The sequence below is a fragment of the Diceros bicornis genome, chromosome 16, assembly GCF_020826845.1.
Source record: "Diceros bicornis minor isolate mBicDic1 chromosome 16, mDicBic1.mat.cur, whole genome shotgun sequence".
NCBI lineage: Eukaryota > Metazoa > Chordata > Mammalia > Perissodactyla > Rhinocerotidae > Diceros > Diceros bicornis.
Window position 1 is genome coordinate 17,545,154 of NC_080755.1, and position 15,421 is coordinate 17,560,574.

At 39.3% G+C, this 15,421-nt stretch overlaps 1 protein-coding gene across 7 annotated transcripts in view; it reads right to left on the reverse strand.

Moving 5' to 3' along the window:
* The window catches only part of DLGAP1 (DLG associated protein 1), an 843,951-nt gene that overhangs the window by 246,354 nt on the left and 582,176 nt on the right, over positions 1 to 15,421 (reverse strand). For all 7 annotated transcript variants that reach the window (XM_058556886.1, XM_058556887.1, XM_058556885.1 and 4 more), the window contains one exon: positions 12,160 to 12,374. In XM_058556886.1, coding sequence (XP_058412869.1) covers positions 12,160 to 12,374 — 215 coding nt within the window. The remainder of the gene's footprint in view (positions 1 to 12,159; positions 12,375 to 15,421) is intronic.

Consider the following 15,421-nt stretch of genomic DNA (forward strand, 5'->3'; position numbering starts at 1 on the left):
ATGCTCATAACCATGCAAAACCCTTGGTTTATCTGTAAAGTATTAGTTAAAATCAGTTCTAAATTCCTTCTGAGTCCATTGGCAGGATCGAATAAGATGTACTGAAAACAATTTATAAACTGTTATTTATAATTATTTATCTTTAAAAATAGGCTTGGAAGCAAATTAAAATATTACTAATTATCAGGATAGATAATCAAATATATTTCATCCTCATTGGTTTATTTCGGTTCACAAATAAGTTTGGAAGAGTGTTAAGTAGTTAATGTGATCATCGAAGAAGACTCTTTTCCAATTCTAAAAGGACTAGTTAATGCTGGTTTCTTATAGCCACCCCCCTCCTCATCATAGAATTAGAAAGAACAGGGATTCCCCAGAGAAACTGAGGGAAATATGCTAATGTTCAGAGTGGATGATAATAGTAGGGATGGCTGCATAGATATTTTTAACATGCTAATGTGTACCTGCCAGACTGAGCTCTGAGCCTCCAGGTGGGCTGGCAATGCAAAGTAGGGCTGAGAAGGAACAGGGAACTTTCCAGAGACCCACAGATTCAGAGGCAGAGGGAGGGTAAAGAGTCTGAGCAAGCACAGACACAGCCAAAGGGTGCTGGGCAGATGTTAGATGACAATTCAGCTCAACAACTATGGGTTAAAGCTACTCTGGAAAGATACTGTTCAAGGCACCTCAGGCATATGGGGATTGTGTAATGGTGAGTTAGCATTCACTCAGCATCTCCTTGGGGCTGTGCCAAGTGCTTCACAAACATTACTTCAGATAGCATTTAAACCCCCTTTGACAAGGGGGACAGAGAAAATAGAAGAGTGTGTAAGAAGGCTATAACTACCTTAAGAAATGTTTCAACACAGTGCTTTGGGAGTTCTTGGGAGGAAGAAATAACAGCCAATAGGGAGAGATTAAATTTGAGAGGAAGACTGAAAAGAATGGAGACTTTCTTCTACTCTTCTCCTCCATTAGATTGCAAGTTCTTGCAACTAGAAGGATGTGAAACTATGATGTACAACTATCTACGGGGGCTTCGGGGGAAAAAAAATAAATAGATAAAATTATTTAAAAAAAAAAAAGATTGTAAGTTCTATTATACCTAGAATCCTGACTACTAATATATCTGAATGCTTGGCACATAGTAGATGGCCAACAATGATAATGATGGTAACAGCTAACACGGATGGAGCACTTACCATGTGCTAGGCACTATTCTAAGTGTTTTGCATATGTTACCTTACTGAATCTTCACAATTACTCTTGAGATAGGAAATATTATCATTCCTGTATAAATAATGAAGAAATTAAGACACAGAATGTTTTGTTAAATGATTTTCCCATAGTAACACATCTAGAAGTAACAGAGCTATGATTTTGAACTCAGATCATCTCACCTCAGAGCCTGCACTCTTGAGCAACATGCCATAGTCAGTCTTTTTTTGAACAAATAAATGAAGAGGAGATGGTACTCCTGGGGTATAGGATGGGGAACAGTATAAACAAAGGTCTTGAGGTACCATTACTGCTGTTCACCAAATACACTCAGCTCTCCATTTTCGGGCACACCGTAGTATTGCACTTCTCTGCCTCTTTGAAATTAGTGTGGGCATGTAGATGGCTTTAGCAATGAAATGTGAACAAAAGTGATGTGTATCACTTCCAGGAAACAGTGCCCAATTCACCACATTCCCTTTCTCTGGTTCGATGACCATGGAAATACCTAATGAGATAGACCTTCTGTCTTTTTGGTTATCTGAGTGAATGTAATGAACAGAGCCTCCTGCCAATGCATGACGGACACATATTGTGAGCAAGAAATAAACTTTTGAGAGTTGGGCTTGTTTATTAAGAGAACATAACCTAGCCTATCCTGTCTAGTATATAAATTCGTACCAGAAGTGGGGTACTTATGTAACAACAACAAAATACTCTAAAATATGTGGCTATGATTTCAGAATTTGGTAGCAGGCAGCAAGGTAATTGTTATCAGAGGCTGGAAACATTCTGATCCATGTTATGCCGTGGTGAATCATTTGGTAAACTGTTGTGTACAACAACTTGGAAAGTAGATAATGTAACAAATAATTTCCTAACTCTAGGGAAAGTAGTTGCAAAACACAATGTTAATAGCATGTGTTGGTTGCTGTTGGCAGCCGTCAACAAGGTGTTGCGCAGTTTGAAATAAACTCAGGAAAGAATGGGTTAGATTGTAAGTAGTAATGAAAGGGAATATGGAGAGGCTAGATATTTTTGGACTTGTGGGATTGGAAGAAGCAACTGATTTCAACCCAATTGTAAAAGGTAAACCTGAGAAGGCCTTTGAATGAAGAAGACATGATGAGAACTACCCCTTGGGGCAAGGTTCAAATAAAGGATATGGCCATGCCATTGTTCAAACCTCTGGATGGAGTCAGATGGTTTAGAATGAAGATATAATTAAGTAAATATTTTTGATTAGACAAAATGATTCAGAGAAAAGCAGCTAATAAGTTGACAAGCTGAGAGTATCTGAAATAGAGGCATGAGGGTGGGAAGGCAACCAAATAGAGGAAAAATGATCATTGCATCTAAAAGGGTTCTGTGAGTTCGTGATGATTATTACACAGTACTCACCAGAACCTATAGATAGGAAGTTGACTACAGTCTTGAGAGAGCTACACTGCCAAAAGAACCACAAGCCTAAATTAAAAGATACAGTAACGAGAGGAGTTCTAAAATGTCTGTTGGGCTCCAAGGAGCACACCTTCCCTGATGTGTGCTTTGGATGTGGTCAAGGAGGATAACAGAAACGGAAGACTCTCCCAAAGCAGGGAGCTAGGAGACATGGCGAACAAGGAAGTTGCTCTCAGGGAGCAGAACTGCAGCCTAATCAAGAAACATTCCCCATTCCGAAGCCTGAACATCTTAACCAGCGGGATCACAGAACTGCTATGAACTAATGACTACTGTTATCTCCCACCTTCTTCTTTTTGAATGGGAGTGTTTATTATAGATGTTTTGTCCTTGTCCTGCCATTATATATTGGGTGTGTGGGAGGCTAACAGTTTGTCTTTTTGAGTCTGGACGAGATGTAGATAACAGTGTATCGTTTCTTGCTGTACAGACTATCACACATCACCCACAGAACACAAACTTTGAGGTTATAGGGCTAAGATAGGGCCAGGGCAGGGCTTTTGGGTTTTCTCCCCTTGATGGTGGTGGTAGGGCATGAATGTATTTTGCTTGCAAGACAGAGTGAGCCAAATATTTGGTGTCCAGAAGGATAGACTTTGATAGTCATTACCACTGCTTGACAAATACTGTTTTGTGTATCCGTGTCCTGGGCACGTGGTAAGATTGCCTTCTCTGCCCTCTTTGAAGATGGACATTACCATGTTACTAGCTTTTGCTCATGAGAGGGGAATGGAGGCGACCTGTCCCACAAATGAGTGGAAACATTAAGACCCTGTGCTCTTGTCCTGCCTTGGTGATTTTGGGAGCCTTTGTTGATGTGGTGTATCCACAGCTTGGTCCTGGGTGACCACGGCAAGCAAAGTTCCCTACTGACCCAAGATGGACAGGCAGCATGAGCAAGAAATAAATTTTTGTTGTTAGAAGCCTCTCTGATTTGGGAGTTGTTTTTTACTTCCAGCATAATCTAGCCTATCCTGACTAGCATAGACCTGAAACTAGCAAAATAGATCCTAAGAACAATTAGTAGCTCCGTGATTGAAGCCTAGAATACTTATAAGGGGAGAGCAGGAAAGAAGATCACAAAGGAGAATGGAGTCTTAGTGAAACTCTGAATGCTATTGAGGACTATGTACATAGACAAAATGGGAATCAGAGATGATTCCCCAGTTTAGGGCCTGGGCATTGCTTGCTCAGCAAGAACCCACAAGCCCAGTGCAACCATGTGTCCTTCTGGCTCCCTTCTGGGCAGGATGCCCAGCTGCTGGGATTTGTAACAATCCATGGCCTGGCCAGCCCGGATCTTACCTTACCTCACTGAAAGAACATCACGTCTTAAAGGGACACAGATCCCCTCCACGTGAGCTACTGTTCCTGGGAACGCTAGTTGTACCAGGGACAGCCCCTTGACAAGCATATAACCTTAGTGTCCCCTCCCCGCCCATGGTGGCGGGTGTACACTGCTGTCCAGCTGGCTGCCACTGGACCTCGCTGGAAGTAACTCCTAATGAACCTATATGTCTCATTTGCCGTCTCTGGGTCTTTTCTTCAGTCTCTCTGCAACCTATCCTGCACTGCTCACCCAAGTGGACGTGCAGCCCGACAGCCAGTAACCTGGCAGAAAGTCTCTAGAAGGAGTTGTCGCGGAGAGAGGCTAGTGGCAGCAAGATAGGTTGGTCCACTGCAGTCATTCAAGTGAGAAGAATGAAGCCCTAAAGCTTGAAGAGGTGAGAGGTGAGCCTCAATGTTTCAAGACTGAATTTAGGAAAAACGTAATTCAGTTGACAGAAATGGAAGAGTCAGGAAGAGAAGTGATGTACTTAGGGAGCAGTGAATTATTTGGGTGCCTTGAAATTTCATCTTACTGCATGCCTAGCTTCAAAATACAGGATTAATGTACATGATAAGAATATGGTGCTGGTCACATGCTGAAATTTTAGACTCCACAGGCTAGAAAAATCTCATACAGATATTTTCTCCATTCCACTCACGTCTCCAAGCAGAATTATCAAGGCTTTCAAAGAAATATAGTTCAGGTTGTTTTAAAAGATGCCTGGCAGTTTCTCTCAAAATTACCAAATTAATTTATTCAATAATTAATAACTTTGCAGCTCACCTAAATTCCTTGGGTTGCAGTTTTCCTCCTGCTTTATATATAGGAATGGCGATGGTTTTGCTATTCCAGATGCATCCTGGGTAAAGGTACATTTATTTAGGACTTATGCCCAGCCTGCTTCCAAAAAGGATTAGAGGCAGCTCCTAATATGTCTGCCTAGACTTCCTTTTAAAGTAGCTTTTTTCATTCCAGCATAGTGTGCTGCCATCAGAGGTGCATGAGGATTTCTTTAATGATATAAAATGAAAGCAAAGCTAATAATTTGAACTATACTGACAAAATAGTAACCTGTAATAAAGAAAAGAAGAGGAAAAAAAAAGCCCTCCCCATGCCAGGTAAAGTGGATTTTTCTGACCAGAAAAAAATTCTGAACAAAATGATCAACTTTAATACCACGAGCCTCTGAATTTTAAGTTTCTTTCCTCTCTATAGTGCCTGCTTTTGCCATTTTTGGATTCTAGAGTACATCTAAATATTCTAAAAAATATATAAATAAAAAAATGAATAAATGTATTTACTCCCACTTGACTCTAACCAGATTTTAGTAAAGCATTTAATAAATTTATTGAAACCAAGGTATAAATGCCTCGCACAGTACTTCACTATTAAAGGTGCTGAGTAAATGTTTTACATGAATGAATGAGTGCGTGAGTGCTTACACGAATACAATTTCTGAATCTAATGAGAGTGTTCTCTTTTACCTGGTTGTCTGCACTTTAATAGAGAACACAGATATTAAATTGAGGAAATGGTAGCTAGCAGATGCGCAAAGTAAAGCAATTTTAAGGCTCTTTGCAAACAGAAATCATCCCGGCAGGACAGTGGGTAGCATTTTTGATCAGTACTACCTAAAGAAAGTGGGGAATCTTCATTTCCAGAACCCTCTTCTGGGGTCTTCCACTGCTCACATCTCTCCACTGTCTTTAGGGCCTTGTTTACACAGCCACAGAGGGCCAGGTCATGTGAAGGTGGCTCAGATTATACACTGCACAGCCACGGAACAGACACAGGTACAGGATTTGCTATTACACTGGTCCCGACGTTGCTGCACTCAGGCCCTCACTTTTCCCTGTGACCTCCGTCAGCCAACGCCTCCTTTATCTCTGATCCTTTGGTCATGTGGTCCTTCCTCCCTTCACCCCAGGCAAGCCTGAGTCAAGATGTTGTCAAGGTCCTTCCTGTCTCAGCTGCATGTCCGCCTGCTTACACTTCCGGGTCAGAAGTGACTTCCCTGCAGCCTCCGACTTCCCCCTCAAATCCACGGTGTTCTCAGAATGAATGTCTTAACGTCTCTTTTTCCTGGGCACTGCTTCTCAGCTGTCCATACCCAGTTGATCTTCCTTTTTGAACCCTCTTTTACATAGCTCATCTCTGCAGTCTTGGTAAGTCTGTCATTCCACCCAGCTTTTTATTCTTTCTGCTTTCAACACCCGGGCTCAAATCTTAGCTCTGACAGTTAGTTGACATGTAACCTTGGACAAGTTATTTAATCTCCCTAAGACATAGATTCCTCATTTGTAAAGTGGGGAACATCTCATGTATAGAGTTGTGGTGATTAAATAAAAAAAAAAAAAAAAAGTAATGTTAAACCCTTCGTGTTCCATCAGGCACTTAGAACCTCATTAAAACTTAAATCTCTCTCCTATGTTTTAAACTCTCCATTCCTTCTCTCTAAAAAGTATCTGAATTTCCTTTCATTCTTTCACCTCCCTCAAAGACATACATGTATTTTTTTCCTCTCTGAGGTCACGATAGTTGTAGGGACCACCCAGCCTATGCAGGTTTTCCTCTAAAGCAGGCTTTTCTAAAGAGCAGTTAATAGCAAGAGACGAGGATATGCTACAGACTACAATACTCACACACGCCCATCTCATTTGGAGGACAGTATTCATACCCCAAAGAGGGACCAATTTTTTTAAGCTGGGTGTGGTGATGGGAGCTGAATATAATAGGTAAATTCTTATACAAGTTTTTGTTTGTTTTTTAACCAGCCTTATTTGTAGCAGGGGGTTGAAAGGTTTTTAGATAATTTGTCTATGAGCAAGAGAATGAGTCTCCCTGTTTTAAAATTTTTCCATTTCTTATTTTAGAAGAGGAGGAAAGTTGGGAGGATAGAGGATAATAGAAGAAAGTGTTATTGTCAGAGAAGGATGGGAAACCGTCCCAAGTCTATATTTCTGAAGAGGTAAATTCACAATTTTGTATTGTCAGGTTGTTATTCTGTTTTCTCTGCCATTGTGAGGAGCATTTGCTATTATATGTTACAATTATACTGAGAACAGGTAGGAGAAAAATAGCAAAGCATTTGCAGAAAGCAGACAACAAAGGAAAACAGAGACATTTCATACCACTTGGGACAAAGATGGGATGATATATATTGCTATGTTCTTAAATATGGTTCACATCCTTAGAAAAAAAATCGCAATGCTCCCATCTTCATATCCTCCGCCTTCTTTTTCTGGGAAGAGAAGGAACACGAGGAACTGTAGGTGGGTAGGAGGGGCATGTGGAATGTGAGGAAGCGGCAGAGGACACAGTGTGTCTAGTGAGAAAAAAGGGAGAAAAACTTATACAAAGAAAACCAAAAAACAGAGACTCCAACAGGAGGCTACAGTTTGGGGTTCCTGTATGTAAAACTGACTCATTTTAAATTTTCAGAATTAAAGTTAAAGGAGAACACCCTATCTCTTCTCAAACTATTTTGTTTACCAGTATGACTTCCTTTTGTCTCTAGATGATGAACATCAGTTTTTCTGCAACTCATCCTTACAATTATACTTATTAGTGCTGAAAGGTTCCTTAAAGACCATGTAGACAAGGAGTAGCACCCCATGGCATCACTGGTCAATAAGAAGTGGTGGCTACAGCACTCTGTTGAGAGGACTTCTGAGCCTCTGTAGGAAAGTGCTCAGTGGGAAGGCTGCTGGGATCCATCAATGCTGGGATCCGCTAATGCTGCCTGCCACTGGTGCAGGTTGGTGCGGGGGAGTGGGGCGAGTTGTGATGGGAGTCATCTGCTGGTGCCATCCATGCTAACAGCCAAGCCTTTCATTTAATTAGGGGGGCGGGGGAGGTTCAGACACGTTAATCCAGTTGCCAAAAGCCACAGAGGTATTTAGTATTTCACCAATTTATTAAAAAAAAAAAAAAGGTTCAGCATTAGGGAAAGAATGAAGATGAACAGAATTAACCATCCTGGAAATGAAAAACTATTTTTCTCCAAGGCATTTAGGATTGAAAATAAACCTTCCTGAAGACTTTTTGTTAGATACTTGATCAAAATTGCTAGGAGCTCTGACTAGTCCTCTCCAGAGCCAAACATGCACAGAAGTCTGGGCCCCTTCTCGCCAATTTTAGAGGTGATTAAAAGTCTATAATGTTGGTTACTTACTCCAGAAGAAAATTTTTCTTAGTGCTTGGATGAGGGGATAAATAAGTACGAAGAAATTTTAAACTGTTATTTCTCTAGGCATTTGAATTAATGGCCATTTGAATTTAACGTTAGAATCTTTTAAATGACAGTTCATTTTATGTTATTTTTTAAAAGTTCTTTTTACAGTATGTTGGGAAAAAAAGTCCAAGATGGGATTTGGACATGGTTTTAACTAATCATGGTAGCAGGCAAGAGTATCAGTTCCAGAATAAATAGCATATTCTAGCCAATCCAAGTAAAAGGCTTAAATCCTTTGTCACGGCCGAGCTGTGATGACATGCCTTGAGGGAATTCTAGCCCCCAGACCTGTCCCCTACTTGCCTGAGAATTTACTATTAAAAATTCAGAAGTTATTTTTGAAAATACTAATATTCTTGGATGGTGTACCATTTCAAGTTCATATAACAAAGGAAGAAGGAAAAGCTAGTGGTGAGGTGAAGAGATTTGTTAATAGTTGTGGAAGAAGAAGAAGAAGTGAGACAAATAATGGTCCTCAGAGAGTAGCTACAGTTTTGCAGCCCAAAGATGGAGTTTACTGTCTCAAGATTACTCCTGACTCCAGACTGCTCGACGGAACTTAGGCCTTATATATCAGAAGACGCAATCACTAACATTAAGTAGCTGATGAAAACTAGCCTCAGAAATAAATACTCCAGATGCCTTTGGAAAATAGAAAAGGGAAAAGAAAAAAGAAAAACAATGTAAGAAAGTGTAGGAGTACCTTCTCTCCAACATTTCTGAGAGAAGATGGGAGTTGAAAACCTCAAACAAAATGTTGCCCCAATCTCACTTGGCTAATTTTAGTTATCTTGGTTCATGGGTATGATTCATCCCTAAACCTGTGAATTGCTGAGGAGGAAGGAGGAGAAAAACTTGACTTAAATGTCAAAGAAGTAGGAACAAAAATATAGTTTTCTTTCTTGGGGGAACTAGAATTCCAGGATATGGGGATCTTTTATCTCATGAGAGACTGAGTGCTTCAAACTTCTAGAAAAATAATGATCTCTAGTCAAAACATCATCAAGGAATAAAAGCATTGATTATGAATCATGTCATATATGAATTTTTGCCTCCATAGTATATTTCTCTTTTCTCCTTGTGTACCTCCTTAAATGCCATTAAACTGGAAATCACTAATACTCATATGTAGTAGAGTATGATGGAAGCTTAATATGTAGACTATAATGAGAAGTGGAAGTCCTAAAGCAGGCAAGGGAGAAATGAACAGAGACAAAGTGAACTATAAGAAATAAGTCTGGGGGATGGGATGGTAGCACAGAGAAGAAAGGCATGTTTGAATAACGGTCGATGTTCTCTTGCCTGCTAAAAAATACGGGGCAACAAAGATGGTTTGGTGAAATTCCATCCTGAGTAAAGAAAAAAGTTTTTCAGTTTAGTAGAGGTCTCCTAGTAAATTGATTACCGTTTTGAATTTCTATAGGTTTGGAGGAAGAAAACAGCAGTCACTAACTCAACTCAACTCATCTCAACGATTGATTTTACTGTCTGAAGTAGCTGACCCCCTCTACCGGCAGCTTAGCCACTATATGTGCGTTTGCCTCTTTCTGCTCTTAAAACTTCTGAACAGTAAAAGAAATATATGAAGGTTGTAAAAATAGGGTCCAGGGTATTAAAGGAAGATAGTATTTTATAGAAGGCAAATGGAAAAGAAAGAGTTCCAATGATTCAGAGCAGATTCCCCACAGCCCTGAAGCTATGACGACAGCAGCCCCAAGGCACAACTGTGAACGTGGATTTCTGCACTTACCCTGTCCTCGGCCTCCTCAGAGCGCTCTCCTCTTCTTCCTATGGCTCTGTTCATTTCTGTTCTCCTCATACCTGAGTATGACTGTGAGCAGCAGCAATCACTCTATCTCATCATCCAAGACCCAAAGTGTCATCCAGCTGATGTGACAATTACATCCTGATGGATAAACTAACAGAATACTAAGGAGGAGAAAGGGGCTCTGGAGGTTGCTGAATCACATCACTTGGTTTACATATGAGGAAACTGAAATCTTGAAGGTTCAAGTGATTTTCTTACATAAAGCATTCCCTCTTTTGCATCTTTTGGAAGATATCAATTAATGCCATGGCCATGACTACCTATTATGGTCTTTAATGGAGAGATATTTTAAAATCCATATAAGATATTTGCCGAAGGGTCCTTGGCGACCCCCATTTCATACCACCTTGGCCCACTGCCTTTATTACATATCCAGTTCTTTTCAGACTGGGTATATTTCATTTTCTGAGCCTCTGTGAGGTGTGCCGAAGTGCAGTGAAGACCTATTTCTATTTTTCATTTCCATGGTCAACTTTTACCTGTGTGGCAGTGTTACGGGTCAGACTGTGGTCCCCACATAGATATGGTGAAGTCCTAACTTCCAGTACCTATGAACATGACCTCACTTGGAAATAGGTTCCTTGCAGATTTAATCAAGTTAAGATGAGGTCACTAGGGAGGGTCGTATGACTGGTGCCCTAAGAAGAGAACCATGTGAAGACAGAGCAGGGAGAAGGCCATGCGACAAGAAAGGCAAAGATGGATGTGTTGCAGCTGCAAGCAAGGCAAGCCAAGGATTGCAGGCCACACCAGAAGCTAGGAAGAGGCAAGGGAGGATTATTCTCCACAGTTTGCAGAGGAGCATGACCATGCCAACCCCTTGATTTCAGACTTCTAACTTCCAGAATTGTGAGATAAATTTCTATTGCTTCAAGCCATCCATTTCATGGTACTTGGTTACGGCAGCACTAGGAAATGAACACTTGCAGTAATAAAGGCAAAGAGGATGGCAACTGGAAGCCAAAAGAAAGAAAGAAGAGCTTATTTTCTTGGGTTGGGTTACTAGTTTCATTGGTATTAATTTTTTATTGAAATGATCCAGAGTGATTCCACATGACCCTTTGAAAAAAAATTCATGAGGGGACTCTCCCTGTCCACTTCTTTAAAATATAATGTACTTTATTATTCAAATAAATCCCTATCATAGAATAGTCAGCTGCTTTTCAGTGTTCTAGGTTAATAATTTAGTTGTTTTCCTTAACCCGACTGCTTTGTTCTTTTTTTATTTTATTTATCTTGTCTTTTAATATTTTATTTTGTAATGCAATATAAATGCATGAATAGTAATAAATATTTCCTCAAAATATAGAATCAAAGGCACTTAAAAATATGAATTATCTGTAAGATATTTTTCAGGTCCAAATGATGATCGACAGGATGATATGTTCCAAGGCTCTGATTTACTCTCCATAAATAATGTTAAAAATCAAACCAGGCCTTGCTTAAAATAATCAATTTCAGTAGTTTCTTTTGTAATGCTGTTCTCTGTTTACAGATAGCACAAATGAAGGTAAAGACTACTCATAATCATATTTTTCAAAACAAAAAAACCATTTTTAAGGTCTTACAAATTATAATATGTATTGAGTGTCTAAATTTAAAAACACATCAAGAACCTTCACATAGCGCCCAATTTTTAAGCATAGCCACATTCTGTAAGCTTCTCTGAGATAATCTGTTCTATTACGTTATTCAATTATCCAAAAAATTCAAGAGTCTTTTAAGGAAGAATTGCCCCGCAGATTTAGCGGTTGAACAAATGTCCAAGTGTTGGGATATATAAATATTCTCATTGACCAGAAATCTTAATTCTTTTCACAAGCCATTATGGATGGTTTCAAACTCTTCTAATTGTGGGTTGAGGTCCAGCTTATGATATATGCAGAGTACACCTGGATGCCCATGTCTTCAAAGGCACTGGGACATACAAGTCAGACCCAACATAAAACTCAATAGACCATCCCATGCATCACACTGCTCCATCTGTAGGATGTTTCCTGCCCCACTTACTCTAGAAGTCACAAAATATGACCCTAGGCAAAATACAAGGAGCTGGACTACCAGAATTATAGCCTTGGAAATACTTACTTGAGTGTGGTAAGTTCTGTAAGGGATGGCTGAGTAGCCTTGAGATAGCTTTCTCTTCGTGCAGCAACTTTAGGAGAAGGTTTGGGACTTGTGTCTGAGTCACCACTGTCTTCATCTCCCATGGCCTTGATATAGCTGCCACTCCGCATTCTTCGGCATGGAATTTCATCATCTTTACCTCGAGGGGTGTACCCTGTCCATTCATCTTGAGGAACCTATTCAGATATAAAACATAATTCATTTTTTTAATAAAATCCTATATTTTTCTTTTCTTTCCTGTTTTTTTCGTATGACCCTGAATATAGGTAATACAGATAATTACCTAAAACTTTAGACATTAACTTTTCAATAATAGTGCTTTACTATAATCTGTTTGAAAATATTTTAAATACTTGCAAATCCACATCAATCTTTAAAACAACTTATATGTTAGGAAAAATTAAAACCACTGGCTCTGATTCATTTATACTTCTCAGTTTTCTCATGCTAATAATAACTGAGTCAGGCGTAAGAATGCCATTGGAAAGGAGAGCAGTTTTATTTGAGCTTTTAAATTATTTGTTTTCAATTGTCATTTAAAATTCAAGAATGTTTCTGTTTTATCTACACCTTTCCTGCGCTTCCCATCTCTACCATCTCATATCCAATCTCCTTCCTAAACCAGTGATCTATACCAGCTGCCTTCATTTTCCAATCACCTATTCTTTCTGAATCTTTCTTAATTGGGATTTAGCCTCCATAGACCAGCTTAAAGCTCTCTTTCAAGGTTTCCAATGATCTAGGTTTCTCATGAAACCTAGTGGCATTTTCTTAATTTTAATTTTTCTTGGCCTATACACACACACATACACTCACCACCTCTTAAGAGTTTCTCCTCTTTTGGCCTTCTGGTTACTCTACTTACCTGGTATAAGTAGTACGTATCTGAATTGGTCTTTTCCTCTTGCTTTGCTGGATCCTCCTCTATGTCCCTAATTGTGGGTACCACACAAGATAATGTTCTCAGTACACTTTTTTCTTTCTACACTCATTTCCTCTGAGTTCAGCAGGGCACTACACTAGGTGTCAGAGGGCTTCTTTATGACTTTCTCCTCAGTTCCTCTTAGATTTTCCACTTCAACATGGACTCAACCTAGGGTCCCATTCTTCCTCCATTTGGTAAAAGAAATGCATAATGACCACTCTTTTTATCCGTTAAGAAGTTACAAATAGCCTACAGTGCACAGAAAGCTGCACAGGGCTTAATTAAAAGAGATTAAAAAAAAGGGGGAGGCTGGTTCTTGCCCTCAGCATGCTTATAACAGAGATGAGAAAACAAAGCATAAATAAATTTGGGAACAGTTCCACATCAACATGTTAGAAAGTTTCAGATGTGGCGCCATAAATGGAATACGCACTAACGAGACGCTAGAAACAGGAGTTATCAGCAATGGTGATGGGGAAGGAAGACCAGAAAGGGCTCCCTGGAACTGGCCAGGTGTGCAATGAGAAGGTAAGAAGGTGTTTAATATTTTCACGCTGTTTACTGATTATCCATTAAATACTGCAGTGTTTCATTATTAGCATTTAACTATGTAAGCAATTTGCTTATAGGATCTTATTTCATCAACACAACAACTCTGCATTCTTTCTGTGTTTCTCAGACAGGACAGAGAGCTCAAGAAATTTGCCAAAGATCACATAGCTGGTAAAAGAACACATAACAGCACTGGGAGTCAAAGCCTTCTGGTTTAACTCCAAGGATTGGAATTTGCTAAATCTAAGTTTTACAATTAATAATATATGAATTTTAAATCTAAAGTGTTAAGAAAATTGTCCACAATGACACATACACAGATTAGACATAGATTTCTATACAGTATAGGTTCTAGGAAGTGAGAATAGATGTTCCACTAATAAAAGCACTATTGTTTCCTCTTTAAATTATGAATTTACCTATATAATTTGAAAGCTTCTATCTAGAAACATCCGATTGAAGAGATGCTGCTATTCAGGGACCTGAAAACAGTGGTTTGTAGGTTCTAATTCTGAAAAGTACTAATAAAATTTGATTAAGCTTCACTACGCGGCTTGTTTATTTTATTTAACAAATTCTTAAATTGCGCTTCCTATGTGCAGGCACTGTTCTAAATGCTTTATAAATGTTAACTCATTTGATCCACACAGTTAAGGGGTAGTATTATTATTATCCCCATTTTACAAATGAGGAAACCAGTGTTTTGTAACTCACCCCAAGTGCCAGCTATGAAGGGCAGAGTTCCCACCTGGCAGGTCCTGGGCCTTACTGTTGACCACTATTGGATGCTGTATCTCTTTCTAGACTATGATCTATGGCACCTGCAGAACTGAACAATTATAGTCCCATGACACCTTCGTAATCCATCACATCTGATCCATTTGCCATTTATTAATTATGGTAGTAACAATGTAGAGTTTTTACTCTTTTAGCTAAAAAGCATCAAAATCACCATAGCAACAAGGGAGATTTTTTAGGAAAATGATAAATGTTGAGAACAGTCTTGTTTTCCTTCAATTGGCAGGTGACTCACTGCAAAGATATGATCGTGTTCAGAACCTTATTATTGGCTTAGCAATTACATTTTATAAATTCAGTTGGTACAGCTGAGGGTCATAGAGGATGCACAGAACACTTGCCACTTCTCAGGACTGATGCACAGATCATCAGCACTGCTCTCTGGAATCTGTCAGAGTCTACTGACAAACTTATTAGCTCATATTGCTTATGAAACAAAACATGGCAAATTTCTGGTGAGGTGTTTTTTCGAAGTTAGCTTATGGTAGAAACTTGGGCTTCTGCCAGAAACAGGCTGCAACTGTTGCTAAGGGAACCAACTGGGAAGTATTTAATCTGTATACGTTTCAATTAAACATATTTTTCAAATGATAGTAGCTAAGATGTTTATGGAAATGACTTACAGTGGAATGGAATTTAAAAATTAATACATTTTTCATACACCTAAAGGTAGCCTACAACAAGATTACATATAAAATAATACAGACATCAGTTCTAGGGAAAATGTAAAGAAACAGAAAATCAAGACCTTGGAGAAGAAAAATACTGTTGCTGAACACTAAGGGTCAGCAAAGCTGCTATAGTTGAGCCACGTTTTTTATTCTGAGTTTCTTAAACTCTAAAGCAAAAGGGGAGACAGTGGTTGGGTACATAGTTTTCACAGAAAGCATACCACTTTGTAAGGAGCCAGAGCATGAAACGTTACTCCCTTTTGATTGGAAAGAAAGG